Source organism: Branchiostoma belcheri, unplaced genomic scaffold (assembly GCF_001625305.1).
Source record: "Branchiostoma belcheri isolate BF01 breed outbred unplaced genomic scaffold, Haploidv18h27 scaffold14, whole genome shotgun sequence".
NCBI lineage: Eukaryota > Metazoa > Chordata > Leptocardii > Amphioxiformes > Branchiostomatidae > Branchiostoma > Branchiostoma belcheri.
The window spans coordinates 3,736,271-3,754,374 of NW_017802824.1; the positions used below are offsets into that span (position 1 = coordinate 3,736,271).

Sequence of the window (18,104 nt, forward strand, 5' to 3'; positions counted from 1 at the left end):
GGTATTTTAAGATAGTAGGTTGAATCAATCCTATCCCAAATACCACTCTGGTATCTGTGAGACAAAAATTTGATGTCATTGACGTAAAACGGTTGCTTGTTTTGTATCGTTGGCTGATTCTAGCTGTTTATGAACGATACCAAAAAAATACAGAGAAACGTCACGTAGCTTATTTTCGGGCTATTCCGCTTCGAGCACGTGAAGAAGTGCTTAAATGGTAGGCCTTGTAATCCATATCCAGAATATTTTATTTTATTTTTGCTTTATCACCCTGAAAATTGCACTGGGTGCTTTTAAATACAGTTAAATACAGTGGTATGATATACCAGAACCTCATTTTCCCCGTAATGTACTGCAACCACATTCCACCGACTTAAATACGGCCGTACATCATGTCAGACTTATCTCTCTGTCTGTTCAAAACTGTTTGAATAGAATGTGGTGGCGGCTTCAGATAAGAAAAAAAAACTATTTAAAAAATGCCATTATGTGTATCGAAAGATATAACTACTAGTAAGTGCTTTCCGGCAAGAGGGTCGAGACAAATGCAGTTATAATTACCTAATGTCTGTCTCGGTGACGGAAGCGAGAAATAAACTTAATTTTGATGTGTAATTTCTACGCATCCGAACATCCAGGTGACACTTGAATCTTTCTCGGGACCACTAAACATTCAGTGGTAACAAGACCTAAACTTTTCATGAAATATATGTTTCGAATGCTGGGATTGAGTGAGACCAATTAAGTATGTAACAAATGGGCTAAGGAAGTACCATTACCCGTAGGAACTGCAATTTCACATGCAGATAAATGCATCCTATGTACGGTTTAGCTCGATAATGACAGCTAGATAAATGGAAAGAAAAATACTTTTTAAGATGGCGTCATTGTGTCTAAGAGCAATGCCGTCTTCTGAAAAATACGGGATTTCCTACTAGTCAACACAAAGATGCCTATGATCTGGACATTGCTGTTTCAATCGTTTACACTTATTATTATAACATTCTGCCCGTTCTAGTGGAAGTTCGTTATACCTGCCAAAAGTGATGAAAGACGCCGCCGGTGTGTACCAGTGCTTAGCGGACAACGGTGTCTCACCTGTTGGAGTCGGCACTGTGAGCCTCGATGTCCTATGTAAGTACTCAATTCAATAGTACCAAACTTCCTTACCTGCAACTTTAGGTCCTCCTGTGCCTACCGGCACATTGGGAAACAAGTTTGACAAACATGTACTGCGTTGCTCATCCAATGCTAACTAATTTAATCGTATGTTGCTCTTCCGATGGTAATAATTTAATTTCTATATAAGGGTTTCCATTTAGGGGATCTTGTCGATCAATGATGGAAAAGCCTCTTTAAGATCTATACATATCATATATCAGTTACGAAGTTACAGTTACAAATGGCAATGGTAAGACTAATCAATATCATTTGTCATATTTACTTCAGATCCTCCTGGAATAGATCATTCCATGGAACAGAAAGTCACGGTTCTCTACGGGCAGGACGATTTCTCACTCGAGTGCCTGGCCTACGGGAACCCGAAACCTCGAATCCGGTGGCGGCGGAAGGATACAACCCTGTACTGGGAAAACCCGCTTCGCTTCCACCGGGTGCGTTACGACGTGGAGGGGACGTATCAATGCGTGGCAACTAGTGACGGATTTCCACAAGCAATAAGGGATGCAGATGTTGACGTCGTAGGTACGACTGCTATTAATTTCCTGCAGATCTAGAGATTACGTGAATCGATATTGCTAAGCTCTTTTGTTCCTGTGTTCTATTATGTGTTGCGTCAGCCTGCTGAATAATTAAATGTTCTTTGTTGGGAGACTTACGTGGGTAAAATACTGATAACTAAATAAATTAAAGGTACCCAAAGCGATTTCATGGCAGTATATTTTACAGTCAATTTTCCTCAAATCCTATACTGTTATCTGTAAATGCAAAATGTGTTGTTGCTGATGGAAAACGGTTTCTTTGCTGTTTCTATCTATTTATTGGTGGTACAAAAACAATCTAACGCAACAATTTTTATAGTATTAAATGATAACGAAAATGTGCTATGGAACGGCAGTATATGTTTATGACTGATGTCCTCATCTTGAATACATTTTCCTTTGCAACCAAAAACTTTTTGCTTTGCAACAAAAAATGGCCGTGGTCGCCTTTACTTCAGCAACAAATATCTCTATGCAGGACGCCCAATCATGGTTGGAAAGCGGACGGGGAGCATGATGTCTGTCATCTCTGGTGGAATAGCAAGACTTTCGTGTGACGTCATTGCGGATCCACTGGGGGACAAGATAGCGTGGTCCTGGCGTGGTACCCGGGGTCAGGAGAAGGACCTGCGGTCTGGACACAACGGCATGACCATCGCGGAAACAAAAGGCGGTCAAAGCAAGTCTTCCGCCTTAACAATCTCCATGGTCTCAAAGGCGCACGAGGGAACATACACCTGCAAGGCGTCCAACATGTTCTCAACGGTACAGCGTGACATCAAACTTGAAGTTAAAGGTACCAAAAGTTCTTAAGATATCTTTAGAAAGATAACTAAGATAACTAAAAAAACTTTCAGATTTAACTGAATCTTTGGAGAAACTTTATGATTTGCAAATTTAGTACAACTTTATTGAGGTAACTTGTCTTATGTGATCTCGATGTACATGTATCTTCTTAATTATTTATATGACTAAGAACATCTGATCATCATTATTCATGAGTATGTTTTTACTTACAGAGACGAGCAAGACCCTGTTTATCACCATCGTTGTCGCTGTTTCGGTGACCGTTTTAGCTGTCATTGTCGTGAGTTGTTTATTAATCATCAAACGACGAGGGCAGAGACACAGCAAGAAACGTCCAGGTAAGATCTTCATGAAACGTCAAGAAGAAAGTGATCTCAATTCAGTTTTAGCTCACTGAAGAGCTCATCATTCACTTATTGTTAGAGGCTAAAATATGTGCCATATTTACAGTATCTTGGGGCATTGACGTTTTGTTACTGGCCCCTTTGTTTTGTTACGCGGCCATTCTCCTACAATGTAGCATTTAGACAAATACAACAGTGGACCAGAGCTGAACGTCCCGTCCTAATAAAAGACCGTGAAGCTCTAAAGTAGCGCACATGTAGCGTGAGCAACAAAAGCTGGGATTTGAACCCTCATCCTCTTTATCCAGAGTCAGGGTGTCAGGGTCGCTATTGCCTAACCACTGGAATTCTACGTTAAACATAATATGTATGCACACAACCCAGATGTACAAAATAATATTTTTGTAACAATATTTTTTTATTCAAGATCATCATACATATCCACGAGAAACGTGAATGAAGAATCTGTCTCAATGACCCTGCTTACACTGTGATCTTCGTGTGTTTGTAGCATTGAGATTAAAGGAAGCATCTCGCCCGATGCCGCCAGTACCAAAGTACGTCAAGCAGACCGGCACCATTGACTCCGGTGTGGAGGACCTGGAGCTACAGGAGATGGACGGCACACTCAAACCTCGTCCTCCGCGTAGAGTTAACAAGACCGACTGGACATCAGTGGGCCTTACCTACTCTGGTATGTTCTGAAGAGGAAAACAGTTGGTTGTTTGTATCTTTACCATGCAAAAGCGCTGTTTTGAAAGTTGTTCCATATGATTCTATATTCCCGGTCATGCAGGTCTGGTTCACGCAGCTTCTCTGCCACCTTACGCGACCATAGAGCGTCACCAGCCTGATGGGGAGGATGGTATCGGATTCGAAGAAGAAGTAAATACCTTTGTTCTTTAAGCTGTTGTTTCAAATTATTACATGTTCAAACTGAAAAAGGAGAGCCAATGTAAGCCTCTATCAGGCTTCAGAAACGGCAAGACAGACTAGAAATTGGCAAAATAGAAAGATGACATGCACAGACAGTTGCAGTAATTTTATTTTGCCATTCAGAGCAGCAAAGTGTGCTCCTTTAGTCGGCCATCTGCCCTGCCACTTTATCTGTCAATTGGCCAATCCCTGCTCTTTTCAGTCCCCCTAGCCTCTGAATACTGGTAGAGGCTACTTTAATACCGATATTTTTATTTCGATTCTAGTCTAGTATATATTAATACAGAAAATGCTGCAATAGAAAATATTCTTGAGTAAAGAGACTCTTTTTACACATTCAAGTCTTTTATTTACAGCCGACGTTTCGGGGACCATCTGTCACCCTCTTAATGGCAATGTTGTCATGACTGGTTCACATTGCACTGCAGCACAGGTTTCGCTGCTAGGGATTTATTCCAAAAAGTACAATATTTACATATCCACACATATACGTGGTTACAGGGAACTGTATCTACAATGCGATCCCAAACGTACTGTAAAAAGACTCTTTTCACTCAGTAACTTACCAACCTGATGAAACTATTCACAGAAAATATTCTTTCTTCTGGTCATGCAGCAGACGCCGCTTGCCGTGCCTCCCAAACCGAACCTCAGACGTTTGCAGCCAACTCCGACCTCTCCGTCAGGCGGCTGCGGCAGTCGACCACTGACAACAAACGTGGACAACATGTTGTAGGTCACTGTGGAAAAACGTGGACAACATGTTGTAGTTTATTGTATATGTAAGCACTGTCTTTGGCAACAGGAGGGTAGGTAAAACCCTATTACACACGATGGCAAGTACGTTCAAACTGCTGAAAATTGTAAGTATCATGTACCCCACAATAATTGATTTAACCATCAATTATGGTAGTAAATACCAATAAAGTCGTTTATTTTTACTTTATAGACAGTGTCGGACTACAATGGTAGTAAATAAAAGTCAATTGCGGTAATTTCATTTACTACAATGTCAAGTCCGGCACAGTAAACATAATTCGACTTTACTTGAATTTGCTACCATGATTAAATCCAATCGCGGCGATACATTTGTAGCAAGGCTACATTGGGATTCATGTACTCTTCCTTAGTTAAAAAAATCAATTCCAACACACTAAGGCTTAATGCTGCACGCCAATTAGCCCAGATACCTTCCATTTTCTGTTGAACTATCTACACCTGTACGATAAATCATACCTTGACTTCAGACAGAAATTCATTTTGGAAAGACGACGCCACCACTGGCACACCGCTGGCAACAATTCCCTATGGAATCAGGCAGCATGTTTCTAAGCAACTTCACAGCTCGTTATTATATTGCCGAATGGCTTTCTTAGAGGATAATAACAGAGAGGTATGCATTAGTTTTAATCTTGTACATAAAATAACCCTCAAGGTTAAAGCCATTAGAACTCTTCCGGGAACAGAACACTCGATGGCGCACCAGTCCAGCTTGCCAGGTTGTCTATTGAACATAAAACTTTGCAAATAAAACATGCCGTTTTGAAAAAAGTCACGCTCTAGAATATAGATGCATCAACGTAATGGTTCCCCACTGCCTCCTATGTCTAATTCAATTTTGCTTGAATGTCCTTAAAAGATCTCCTGTTCACGCAAGGGTTTTTATGCCGTTGGGCACGAGTCTTTCACAAGATTAAATGCGTTCGTGTAATATGTAATTCCTACCTAGATTGACGCTGATACATTTTTTTTTTAATACGGATATACGTCCCTGAATGACAACCTTGATAGGGGCCAGTAACAAAACGTCATTTTATCCTTCGTTGGTTTCTTCTGCAATAAGGTTTTACTACAGGAAAGTTATGGTAATTGAAATAGAATATGTTATTTCCGTATGTCCCCTTATGGTCGTAACTGAATTGTTTGAATGGTCTTTGTTACCAAGCCAAAGACCATTTCATAACCATTCATGACGTCTTTTTCTCTGGTTTCGATTTTCAAGACATATAAAAGTGGCCTCGTAAACTGTTACAGCAGTTGTAGAGGACCTTGGTGGCTATAATTCCTTTAAGATAGTGACGTTTATTACATATATAAGGACAGGGTGAGTATAATTAAAACATCTATTGTTAAAGTGGGTGACACTCTATAATGGTTCAGGGCTACATCTGAGAGTGATAATGAGAAAAGTGTCCAGATATCGATTGAATCACTTCTTTGTGACAGAAGCAAAATTGTCGTGAACAAAATGACCCACGTTTATTTAAGAGACGCCATTATAGTTTTCCATTTATGTGCTATTTTGCAATATGCTTTTGTTCTATTATATATATATAGATTGCTATATAGATAATAACTGGTGTCACCATTTCACCCCGACAGGTAATTCTGTGCGTTCCTGTTATGTGTCTTTGGAGCCTAAGGTCTAAGTAATAACGTGTTGTTATTAATATTGTAAAACATATACTGGCAATGTAATTGCAAAATATCAACAGAGACACGTTCGGTTGTAAATAACACCATTGCAAATATCCTTGCATCGCATTTTGCATAGAAAAGAGTTGTTTGTAATTAGATGGTATACTACATGATGTCATAGTCTACACATACATGTATATTCCAGATATTTGTAACCTGTAAGCTACAACTATGAGTCTCAAATACTATAAATGCTGTATTGATGAGTAATTAAGTAGTTAAGCAGTATTCACGGTAAAAATACGTATGTACATAATATGTCCCAGAGCACTATCAATTTACGTGTATAAAAGATAACGTTGTCCTTGCTGTATCTTGCTGTATACTAAAATATACGTGATTGTGTACTTGTTGCTATCATCGGGCCTACCTAATAAAATCAGTCCCTTTTCTCATTAGTAAAATGGAATAGAAATAAAATTTGCTTGTCTTAAAATGTGTCTTATAATGGTCATGGCATATATATCAACTGATAATATGCAATGTATATAATGGTACTTTAGTGTATTTTACAGTCTAGCGGAGGGACCAAGTGTAAACAATAAAATTAATTAAATAAATAATTAATAATTAGCTAATAATATTTAACGTACATTATTTATTATTAATACATAACTTTGTTAATTGTTGGGCCCATGATATTGTAGGGTGGATTTTACATGTCCTAGTGGAGGAAAATGTTCATACCCTTGTACTTTCACCTACCATGCTATGACGCTATATTATCACGTACAGGTGATAACCGCAGAAGGAACCCAGAGTATGGACCATTCCAACCACCAATCGATCACTCCTACTACGTTAACATCAAAGGCTTATCCCCCTGATGCCCCCTCTTATCAGGATTTGTATTCCTCTGCTCTCTCTCTTGCCCGAGAACATGGTCTCCACTGGATAGTATCACAGTGGTTAATATGTATGATTTATTGGGTCCAACCGCATACCACAGACATTCGGTACAACGATAGCATCTACGATAACGTTAGACTCACTGGGACTCTACCATCCATGACGATCCTTCGGCACGTATCTGATCTTGCGTGGCTTTTCTAATGGAGATGCTTTAAATCATTACCCATCTATTGATCACACATTCCCTCAGAAGCACAATGTCAAACGGTCGGTGCCCCTGTATTTATTACAAGCGATTCCTGTAGCGTTGACACCCACCCCAAAGGAATTAGAAGTCACTTTAAGAGGAGCATGCATTTTCATTATTGCATATTTGTGCAGAAACTAGACTGCACGTATGCCTTAATAATACACTCTCAAAGGACACAACAAAGAAGTGGCTATGTTGTCATTTACTAAATAGATTGATGTGGCTAAATTACCTGAGGTTCATGGCAATAATTGTCGAAGAAAAGTGGCAATTGACATTTAATTGTAGGAAACATAGGATGATCATCATGGATTTTGGCATTTATATGTACGTATTCTACACACGGAATCGTGATATTTTCATAGCTTTGAGTCTTTCAGAAAGAATAATTTGAAAATCGCTTTCCTCGGATCATGCCAGGGGATTTGGTCCCAACGATGCTGCATCAAAAGGGCTGAAGTCGATAAATTTCACGGTCGTCATCCATAAATGTCACTTAAAGCTACGAGGACAATTTCATGACATATCCCATAGGAAATGTCTAGTGGCACCGCTAATTAGAGGGAAGCACATGCACTATTCATTTCCCTCAGTAGTGTACTTACGGCACAGTACTGGAATAGCTTCAAATTGGTGTTACAAGATGATACAAATTGATACTTTAGGTAATACCAAGGATTGTTAAGGGTTACTTTGTTGTAAAGTCACTAAACGAGCTCAAACCATTATAATCTATAAATGTCTCTTAGACACGAAAAACAACAATTACTTGGAAATGAAGAGAATTAATTGAACATTGTTTTCAGTGCATTTTTACTGCTAAGGTTAAAGGCACCCGATGTCATTTTAGAGCAGCAAAACAGGGAATATTCTGAATAAGGCAATCTTTATGATATTGACACATGCTGCGTCACATTAGCACATTTCAATCCGCATTTAATACCTTTAATAGGGTATTAAAAATTGCAGAAACAAGCCCCGAGACGAGACCTTTTTATGGGTTGTACATCAAAAATCAGCCAAGGGCCCTTTCAGTAACCGTTTGCTGTTAAAATTTTGGGTATTTTTGCTTCATGATGGTCAAAATACATTGTACATTGAGATAATGTGGTTTCAACTCAGCATATAGATGAGTGACTAGAATATTGAATTTAAATAAAATGGTTTCCAAGCTCTAAACACTGCAGCATTGGATGCCTTTGAAATGCCCAATTGATTGATTGGGAAGGTACTGCAGCTGATGATTAAGGAGGGACCTTTATTTCTATCATGCTGAGTACATCAAGGAAGCACCCATAACAGCAACTACCAAGTGTACTTTGTCAACATCCCCAAAAGCTTAAGTAAGATTTACACGTGCAGACAGGCTCCTGAGCGTCTACACTGCGAAATACATTAATTCACTCTGGCAGGTATTCCCCAAAGTTCAGCCGGCAAAGGCCACGAGGTACGTACGTGTAAAGCATACAAAATATCCACGTTATCTACTACAATTACTGAATCGTTTTACCTGTAAGCTTTTAAATGATCTGCGTTGTATTGTGATACCAATAGACCACAGGGCTTAGGACATCATCTTAATTGATCAAAAGGAAAACTCGGCTTCAAATGTGAAATAGCCTGAAACGACGATTGAAGGCAACCACGCACTCTAAAGCTGTTTCCTTGAGACAAATGGTGACTTTTTCCTCAATGCTTAAGGCAGTGCTATGTATTATTCAAGCATGCACATTTGTATTGTACGGAATGACAGAGACATTGCCCTTTGCATCAACTATCACCAGACCTCGGAAGCATGTGGTATAATTTTGAGTTAGTTACGGTCAAAACTCGGTGACCATTTCCATCTTTGACGCATTTTGAAAACCAAATAAAATGGTAAACGGCTCGACGTAGAGTAGCATTTCTAATTATCCTCATTATATTTGAATCTTACATTAGAAACGTTACAGGCAAAGCCCAAGCGTTTCTATTTGTTTCGAGCTGGTTTGCAAGCATACATATAATGGGGAAGTCGCAAGGTGGCGGCTAGATGACTACCACTGGAGGAAGCAGGTGCTTTACATTCAAGGGGAAACCAGGCAACATCATACGCACTCATCGTATTCATGTCTTGAGACAGCGTGTAACAACGCCCCCTCTGAGAAGAATCTGGAATTTCAGGAGATACACATTTTAAAATTTCGCAAGGTTTGCACACAGGGACACACAAACAATTAATTTCTGGAATTCTATACCTAATCATAGCATAATGCCATACGATAACACACGGTATATGTTACCCTAAAATGTGGAAGTTGAAGAGAATAATATGATATCGTGATGATGGCTGAACTATGCATCCTGTACATTTGTCACCACACAAAAAGTGGTAGTAAATACCAGTTGAATCGGTAATGTTTACTTTGCAAACAGTATGGGACTTAACGTATTTCATTGACAAATTTGTTGAGTCCAATATTACCAAACTTGACTTTTATTTACTACCACTGTAAAACCCAGTACTGACTACATGGTGAATATTACACGGTATTTCTGTCATGGTAATTGGTTATTCCAATGTTTCATGTTGTGATCATATCCCAGCGTCACGTGCAGTGCTGATGACCTTGCATCTATGGCCTATAATAGTACGAATTGACCGAGGACAAAGAAAATTCATTGGTCATCGAAAGCAAATTGAAGGGTGATTTCATGTGATCTAATTATATAAAGAGGAATTTGCAATTGGCTTTTCAGTGACATCTTAATCATTATTACTTCGAGTAGCCTTTTTCTGTGACATGATGTGTATTCCATCATGGCATACATAAATTGTACATGCTGTCTTCATATCTGATTATCTTCGGTCTTGGAATTACATCTGGGTCACGTTTTGCTCCAGTTCATCTGAGAGGCCAGACTAAGGTCTTATCAGAATTACCGTACATACAACATCCATTAGTAAAATGTAGCTAACCTATCGTCTATAAAAGTGAAACGTTTTTTTTTTTACCACGGCGAAGTAGATATACATCCGCGGGAAGGTACTGTTTTCGGTTATGTTTGTGTGTTCGCAGCTGTAACTCACGGTAGTTTTGACTGATGTCTTTGATTTGCAATATATGATTAGTTATTGGAGCCCTGGTGATGCAGTATTTTGTTCTTTCTATCTGCATTTTCATGTATTTGAAAATAAAATAATTCTACCCCAGTGCTGCTTGTGGCATGGTATCGCCCATCAACAGGTTGTCCACCAGACTATACCACAATACTTTCGGGGGGGGGGGGTTAAAGCCTGTTGTGTATATAAAAATGCAGAAAATGGTGTCACCCATCTTTTGAGTTATGTATTGATACCGGCATGGTGGCATTACTGTTAAAATCGTGTCTGAAATCGTGAGCAATTGCTTTGGACACTACACCTTATATACATCCCGAGGGATGGGAATCTTCGATTTTTTGTGACTACTTTTTTCAACGATTTTAGCTAATTATAATGAGTTTACAAATGTGTATACCCTCAGATATCCATCTATCTGTATATATGTAGGAAATGTACATGACTATGTGACTATTATGTACGGATATCTGCAGTAGCTACTTAGCCTTGATCAGTGCCATTTACAGAATACCGATGGCAAGGCTAACAGCACTTTACGATACACGAACGGCTTAGAAAATACATTCAGAGTACACTTGTCACGAATCCCAACCCATTGTAGCTAGCTGTAAGAAATGCACACATATGCCCCCGGGCCCAACAATCATACCACTATCTCACTCGCTCCACCCGTCTGGTTGATTTAACCCTAAGCCGAAAACAATTGACATGTAATGAATTCCTGTAAATAAATCTGCTACTCTTCCCTTTCGGATCGAAAGAGAATCCCCAGTTGACAGAGTGCTGTACCGGCGAAACTGGCAATTCCACACTAGGCGCTACTTAGTCATGGGGAGTATTGGCGATATTGATTGGGTAGGTTTACTTCCCTAAAGCTGTGTTATCGCGTTATCTTGCGGTCGGAACAGAGAGGGACATGGGTGTCGATAATTTATGACTGTACACTCAGACTATCAGTCATCAGTGGTTACCGCTCAAACACCTGATATATACACGACTCAGGGCCCGAAATGCATTGGCAGGAATAGCCTATAGGTGCACTGGCGCACCCAACTTTAAAAAATGGCCCCAATTTTTGGGGGGTTCCCCTGGTAAGATAAATAAATAGAATGCCAGCAAAATTATTTCTCTTTCATTTCTAAAGAAAAGGACTATAAAAATGATTTTATTATTTTTCTGACACTTACATGTCAAGAATATCGCTGTATTCTTCTATTCATACATGAACCTATGAAAATATTTGGTTGCATCCACAGGAAAAGCTGGGTGCCCAGCTCAGAATTTGGATGCACTAAGTTATAATGCACCCAGTATTTCGAGCACTGCCTGTAAATAAAGCAGCAAATTGTGGATTTGTGTGATATTTCCAGTTAAGCTAAAGATAACTACTAAACTGTACTCTAGGTGTCAAAGTAACAAGTGCCTTATGTCTTGGGAGAAGAGATGATAAACCTGAAACAAAAGCACAACTCAATACTACGTATATGTATCGAATTCAAAAATTTACCTCTCTTTTCCTAGTATCTTTGCAGACGATTGGTTAGTACTTTAACCGTTTGACAAAACATATACTCTAGCAATAGATGCCTTAATGTCTGTAACTTAACAGCATAGCAGCCAATTTGACGATATAAAACCTATAACACTATGATAAGTATGTACTAAGAAGAGTCTAGAGACAAATTAATGCGCTGCACATATATCCATAAGCCATGGATGGCTTGACGAATAGACCAGGCTTAAAAGGTAGAGAGAATGACTACGAACTGAGGTAAATTACTGATGGTAATCGGGGAAATGGAGGCTGGTCACGCCACAAAGATCAAGAAAAAAAATCGTCGCGGAAGCAGTCGGATACGGGATCTTTAGTGAGAATGATTCTTTGTTACAACAGTATCATCAGTGTGGTTCTCTGTGATCTCACAACCAGCACCATAAAAACGGCTTTTTGAAATTGCTCCTGTCCTTGTCAATTTGTTACAGAATACTGAGAGTGATTTTTCAAACGGAGTAGTAATGACTTTACCACTGTAATCAGAAACAAAGCTGTCAGGAATACGCAGAATTGCCTTGGTGGAAAATTCCAATCAGAACCAAACCATTACCTGGCAATTGCGGAGGAAGCAATACGTTATACCTGAAGCGCTGCATCACAATCCCACTATATTCCGTCAGCGATGAAGAATAGTGTTAATGATGGCGAATTGCTCACATAATAGAAATTGCTGTCGTCTCTAGTAATATTGGAATTAAATATGCCAACATTCATCAGAGAATGCGAAGAGAGATGCACATTCATTGTCGTTTCGTGTACATGTTTAATAGCTCTCTAAACGCTTACAAACGACGTACACAGTAATTGAAAAGATGTATATTTTTGCTTACTGTTTATCATTGCTGACCCGATAAAAAAGAAAAACCGGAGGATTCATAATGTAATGTCTCATGTTCATTAATGTTTAGTTATTCCTCTATTATAGGCTTACATTTTTCTCAAAAGACAAGGGAATAGAGACAAAGTGAACATCTAAGTAAAAACATCATCATTCATCATATATACTATGAGTAGTAGTGCTCTTTGTTTTGACAGGTTTTCAATCTATTTATCTGTAGTCATTGGGAGGGCGGATTTACACTTTGCTTTCTAGCTCTGGTATTCTTTGTAGAACATCCCTAAAGCCTTTTTCTCTGTAACGGTTGTAATGAGAAAGATTAGAAGCTTGTACGGAGAAGCCGTGGGTAGAATTTTTGAGCTGGTCTGACTTCTGCAAGTCACGTGTTGTGTGACGTAGCGACACAAATCCCTGCCCCGCTTTCCGCGACTGTGGAGCGCGCCTTGCTTGCGCCTGCTGCCGACGGGTCGCCTGTCACCAACCGTCAATCAAAAGCCCACTTGCCGGCCGGCCAGCGGTGCACTGCCGCGAGTCCCTGCCCCAAGACTGGAAGAAAGTTCTGTCGTTGAAGTGAAAAATGGCGGGTGTTGCCTGGCTTGTTGTCTTGGTTGTGGCTTCAGCAGCAGTTCTGGATCATGGTAGGTGATTCATTATTTTTTGTGTTATAGTCCGTATCAGTTTTACATGTGTTCACTTACATTGGAAATTTCTCACTTAAATGCAATCAATTGTAAAATGTTATTTCGATACCTTTTGTATGTTGTAACATTGTCAATACATGTACGTGATGGAGTGTATCTTTTTTCCATGTAAAAAGCTTTTGAACACGTTAATGTCACTATGCATTAAGACCCCCTAGAGTCATATGATATGTCCAGTCGATATTATGATTTGCTCTCGAGATATTACAAAGTAGTGAAATCGTATCGGACTAAGTGGTCTTTTCTTCCTTTACGAGTTGTGTTTGCAAATCATGAAACGGTACATCAGATAGTCCAACGATAGTCCAATGCGATTCAACATTGCTTCTCGTAAAGCAGTTGGAAACATAAACTTGGTACGAATTTCTTGAATATCGCAATTCTCTGTGAAATAAATCTTCGCCGCGGCATGAGGTAACAGCTTTGTTTTACCATGTCGTAAATCAGCGCACCCTCCATACCGTCCATCACCGTCGCCTCCTGCAATCTCATCTGCCTGACTGACCCCCGATCTGATATACCGGTTCGATAAGAGTGTTTTTCTGTCGCAGCGGCCCCTGGGTCCCGCCCTGGCTGCCCTGCCCCATTGATCCAAAGCCTTCCCCTACGGCAACCTATTCTTCATCAAAGGTCTTACAGTAATGCATTCGTAAAGTAGAGATTTAAAGCTCTTTTTCCTGGTACCTGAGTCGACTATGTGTTCTTTATCAACAGCGTAAGCACTGGTTGCCACAGGCTAGCATAACAACTACATATACATAAAGATAGAGGCAGAGAGGTTGAGCTTTATGTATGTCTCCTCTGTGGAGGTAGATTCTAAAAAGGAAAGTCCCTCCATTTGTAGCTTTCAAGTAACGTTTTTTTTTTACTTTGAGGATGGATTTTTGATTGATTGCATGGGTGTACGTACATGCTCTATGTAAAATGCCAAGGTTGCGATCAAACCAATATTAAATGCACCTCGAGTGGGTTAACAGACTGGAGAGTACTTCTTTCATGCATGATGGATTATTGTATGAGTTTTCTTTGAAGTGTATCGTAAAACGTTCCACCAGAGCTGTTTGGTATCTAATAAAACTAATTTGGCTGCTGGGAAAACTGTTGCTTGAACCAAAGTGCCAAACTTGTACCGACAGTGGCACACAGTTTCCGATAAAGCATACTAATGGAACATTACCAAATATGGTCAAATGTCAAACTAAACTAGAAAGGTAACATTTGCAAAGCAAAGGAATAATGTTTATCTTCGCATATGGTATGAACGCTCTGTTGATTTACTCAAACACATTCATGTCTATGGCAAGTCAGGAGTCTAAATTCATCATGCTATTTAATTGCAACATGATGTAACCCAACACTAGTTACCATGGTGACAGACAGTATTGTTCAGGTCATTGACCTTTTTGGTTAGGAGAAGAAGAGGAAACAGAGCTAAAACAATATGTTTTCCTTTCCTTCCTACAGTTGCACCATAATGCACCAATTTGTGCCACAAAATTTTTAACATTTCAACATAAGGCTTCTTGATTTGTTGCATATAATTCTACCGTGGAAAATATGTGACATTTAAAATACCAAGATCGATCTTGCCACCGGTGACCGTTAAATCTCATAATTCGGGGTTTCTAGTTTGTAGAGAAAGATAAGAATGCCCTACTTTGGCAAATCTCCCCAGGGCACGCCATCGGCAACCGTGCACCATTGATTTGCTTTTATGCTTGGCTTGTTAGAGCATGTCACCGTTAGGGTTAGGGAGAGGCCAGCTTGCTCGTTACAATGATTCCGTACGGGTATGCAAAAACTAGTCATCACAGTCTAGTGAAGCTGCTCACCAAATCTGTTGGGAGATGAGAATCCTCATTATCTTAACAACAGTAAGTTAGTAAATGACCCCGTATTATCTATAACAATAGAAGAAATGCAATAAGAAACGTTCTTTAGTTTTTTTGTTTTTTTTTAATTTCACAAGTAAGACAAAGTACAGGACAAAGTGATAGCGCACTCAAGTTACAATACTTATTTTGACGCTACCACTTAATAAATGAAATACAAGGAAATAAGGGATAACAAAATGTGAAATGGTATAAAAAAAGTACAAAGATGTTGAAATGTTTATGAGCGCAGTCCGATTCCCCACCCAATGATGAAGTTGCCAAAAGCGTTAGCAAATATATTCCTTCTTGGTTTGGCTTTGCTAAGCATCGCCGCCTATCAAAGCCACTCACCAAATCTGTTGGGAGAGGAGAATGCTCATAACTTAGAGGCAATGATAAGTTAGTATCTGGCCCCGTTTAATCCATACCAATCGTAGGAATGCAATAAAAACATTCTTTAGCTGCCCCAAAGTTAACAAATCTACTGAGTAGACGACAAATGTTACAGAATGTCTACTCATCCGAAGTTTGTTACGTTAATGGCTGATAATTTCTAAGTCGTAATGTTTTCAACTTCATCACTACCAAATTACGTGCATGGCTCCAGTGCAAATGCCTTGTATCGGCATAGCCTCATAGCTGATTTATAGCCCAGCAAAAGCGAGCATCCATTACGTACGTCGTGCTTGTCGACCTGCGGCAACCCTACTCATTGATCGACAGCTTGAACCCTGGGGCTTGTCATTCGTCAAGCAGCCGTAACAGACGAGTGTTTCGTCACGATACAACTTCACGGAGTGTAGGCATGCATTGTCTCCGTCATTGGTAGTTGTTTTAAATCAAACCTGTGTGATAAGGAATGTATCAAAATATGGTAGCTCAGGAAAATCGCTATGAGTTGCATCTGCAACTAATACCATATATGTAATAGATCTTCAACATCAGATGTGGAGTTTCACACATTGTAAAAACGTGTGCGCTTGGATACGCTCCGCTTATTCCAATTAATGTTTATGCTGCGAGAAGCACCTACTAAGCATAAATAACCATTACTACAGTATAGCGGTACACACACAGGTCCTTATAAGCTTCTTCCGAAGTCAGCATCAATCTGTAAAATGCGGTTATGAATATCTAGTCTCATCAAGGGTGAATCTATAGGGAGGGTTTGCTTCTGTGAATTCTTAGTTTAGGTTTACGTGGATATCGTTGATTATCATATACTGCCTCAAAGGCTTAAAGTATCCGTGTACTTGCTCGACACATCTACGCTGTAAGGTGTTACGAATCGAAGCCATGTACTGTAATCATTGACTGTCTTGTCGTATGAGTTGATTGAACACCTTAGCTTGATATATCTGTATTATCAATCATCGCACAGCACATGAAAGATGGATAACACCCTGATGAAACACGAGACAACCGTGGCAGTTGTGATGGTGAAAGCCTCACTCACAGCACATGCATCAAGATCAAAAAATCGGATCAAAATCTCTCCCAAAATCTGTCCCCAAAGATCCCTGTAGATTCATTATATATAATCGTAAAGACACCAAAAATCAATCACTTATTAAATACCGCCACCACCCAAACTCATCAGCCACTCATTTGCAAAAATCTTCGATCAGCAGATCATTAATTCACATTCCACTAATGGTAATGGCCATTGGCACACCCCCATACCAAAAGATAGCTATAGGATTCTCTTATAAAGGAATGGGTTCTTTCCGATGCACAATCGATGATCGCCTAAAAGAGGTTTGCCTATCGAATTACAATGATACAGCTTGTTTTTGGAGTTTTCATAGAGATTTATCCCTCTATGGTATTGTAGCCATTGGCTATACTACAATGCTGTCAGCGTTTTTTGTACAGCATCTATCCCGGGACTGTGTTATATGCATTTTATAAAAGGATGTAGGTCTCATCTGACCCGGCCTGTTCGTAATATGTTCCATGTTTATGCACGAGCCATTGTGACACGTGTGTTGATGTATGTCGTAAGTTTCTGTAGTTTATGGTGCGGCGTGTCCCACGGGGTGCTAGGGCCGAGGCGCGGGTCACTTATCGCCATCCATATGCATCTCCCCACGGAAGGTCGCCATCTCTCACTGTGCCCGGGCCATCCATCAACGCACGGTTGCCGAAACGCGACGATGACTTACAAGCTCTGAGGGCTGTAAACCAGTGTAGAATACTTTGAAACTTCGTATCGAAGTATGGAGTCGACGTTAGAACTCGCTGTATCTGATTCAAGTTTCGGTAGGCAAAACGACGCTTGAATACAAATTTTTTCTCTAGGGAAGTTATGTATGTATACAAAGTCTGATCATGTTGCAATAGCCCTACATTCAATTTGGTTGGTTGGGTGGTTGGTCCAGTCTTTATACAAAAAGAAATGTCATGTTCATGTATTCCCGTAAAATGCAGTTTACCTCAGCAAAAAAGAGAGAATAGAAATAAATCATAACATAGTTGGTGGGGCACCATGTTTTGTCTTATGGCCGGCCTTGGACGTGAAAACTTGTAAAATATTGCAGTATGTCGATCAAATCCTGGTAACAGACAGGAACATCATTTAGATTTAGATCATGTGTCCGTTTATTACAGACAACATCCGGTAGAGCTTAGAAGGATTGACGAAA

At 39.7% G+C, this 18,104-nt stretch overlaps 2 protein-coding genes across 2 annotated transcripts in view; both read left to right on the forward strand.

The window, feature by feature from the left end:
- The window catches only part of LOC109464628 (hemicentin-2-like), an 18,467-nt gene extending 13,721 nt beyond the window's left edge, over positions 1 to 4,746 (forward strand). Inside the window, exons 10-16 of the mRNA XM_019761639.1 lie at positions 1,019 to 1,134; positions 1,450 to 1,704; positions 2,200 to 2,517; positions 2,741 to 2,866; positions 3,384 to 3,566; positions 3,669 to 3,757; positions 4,425 to 4,746. Coding sequence (XP_019617198.1) covers positions 1,019 to 1,134; positions 1,450 to 1,704; positions 2,200 to 2,517; positions 2,741 to 2,866; positions 3,384 to 3,566; positions 3,669 to 3,757; positions 4,425 to 4,544 — 1,207 coding nt within the window. The 3' untranslated portion in view covers positions 4,545 to 4,746. The remainder of the gene's footprint in view (positions 1 to 1,018; positions 1,135 to 1,449; positions 1,705 to 2,199; positions 2,518 to 2,740; positions 2,867 to 3,383; positions 3,567 to 3,668; positions 3,758 to 4,424) is intronic.
- Positions 4,747 to 13,461: 8,715 nt separating this feature from the next.
- LOC109464565 (hemicentin-1-like) overlaps positions 13,462 to 18,104 on the forward strand; it is a 36,117-nt gene continuing 31,474 nt past the window's right edge. Inside the window, exon 1 of the mRNA XM_019761570.1 lies at positions 13,462 to 13,522. Coding sequence (XP_019617129.1) covers positions 13,462 to 13,522 — 61 coding nt within the window. The remainder of the gene's footprint in view (positions 13,523 to 18,104) is intronic.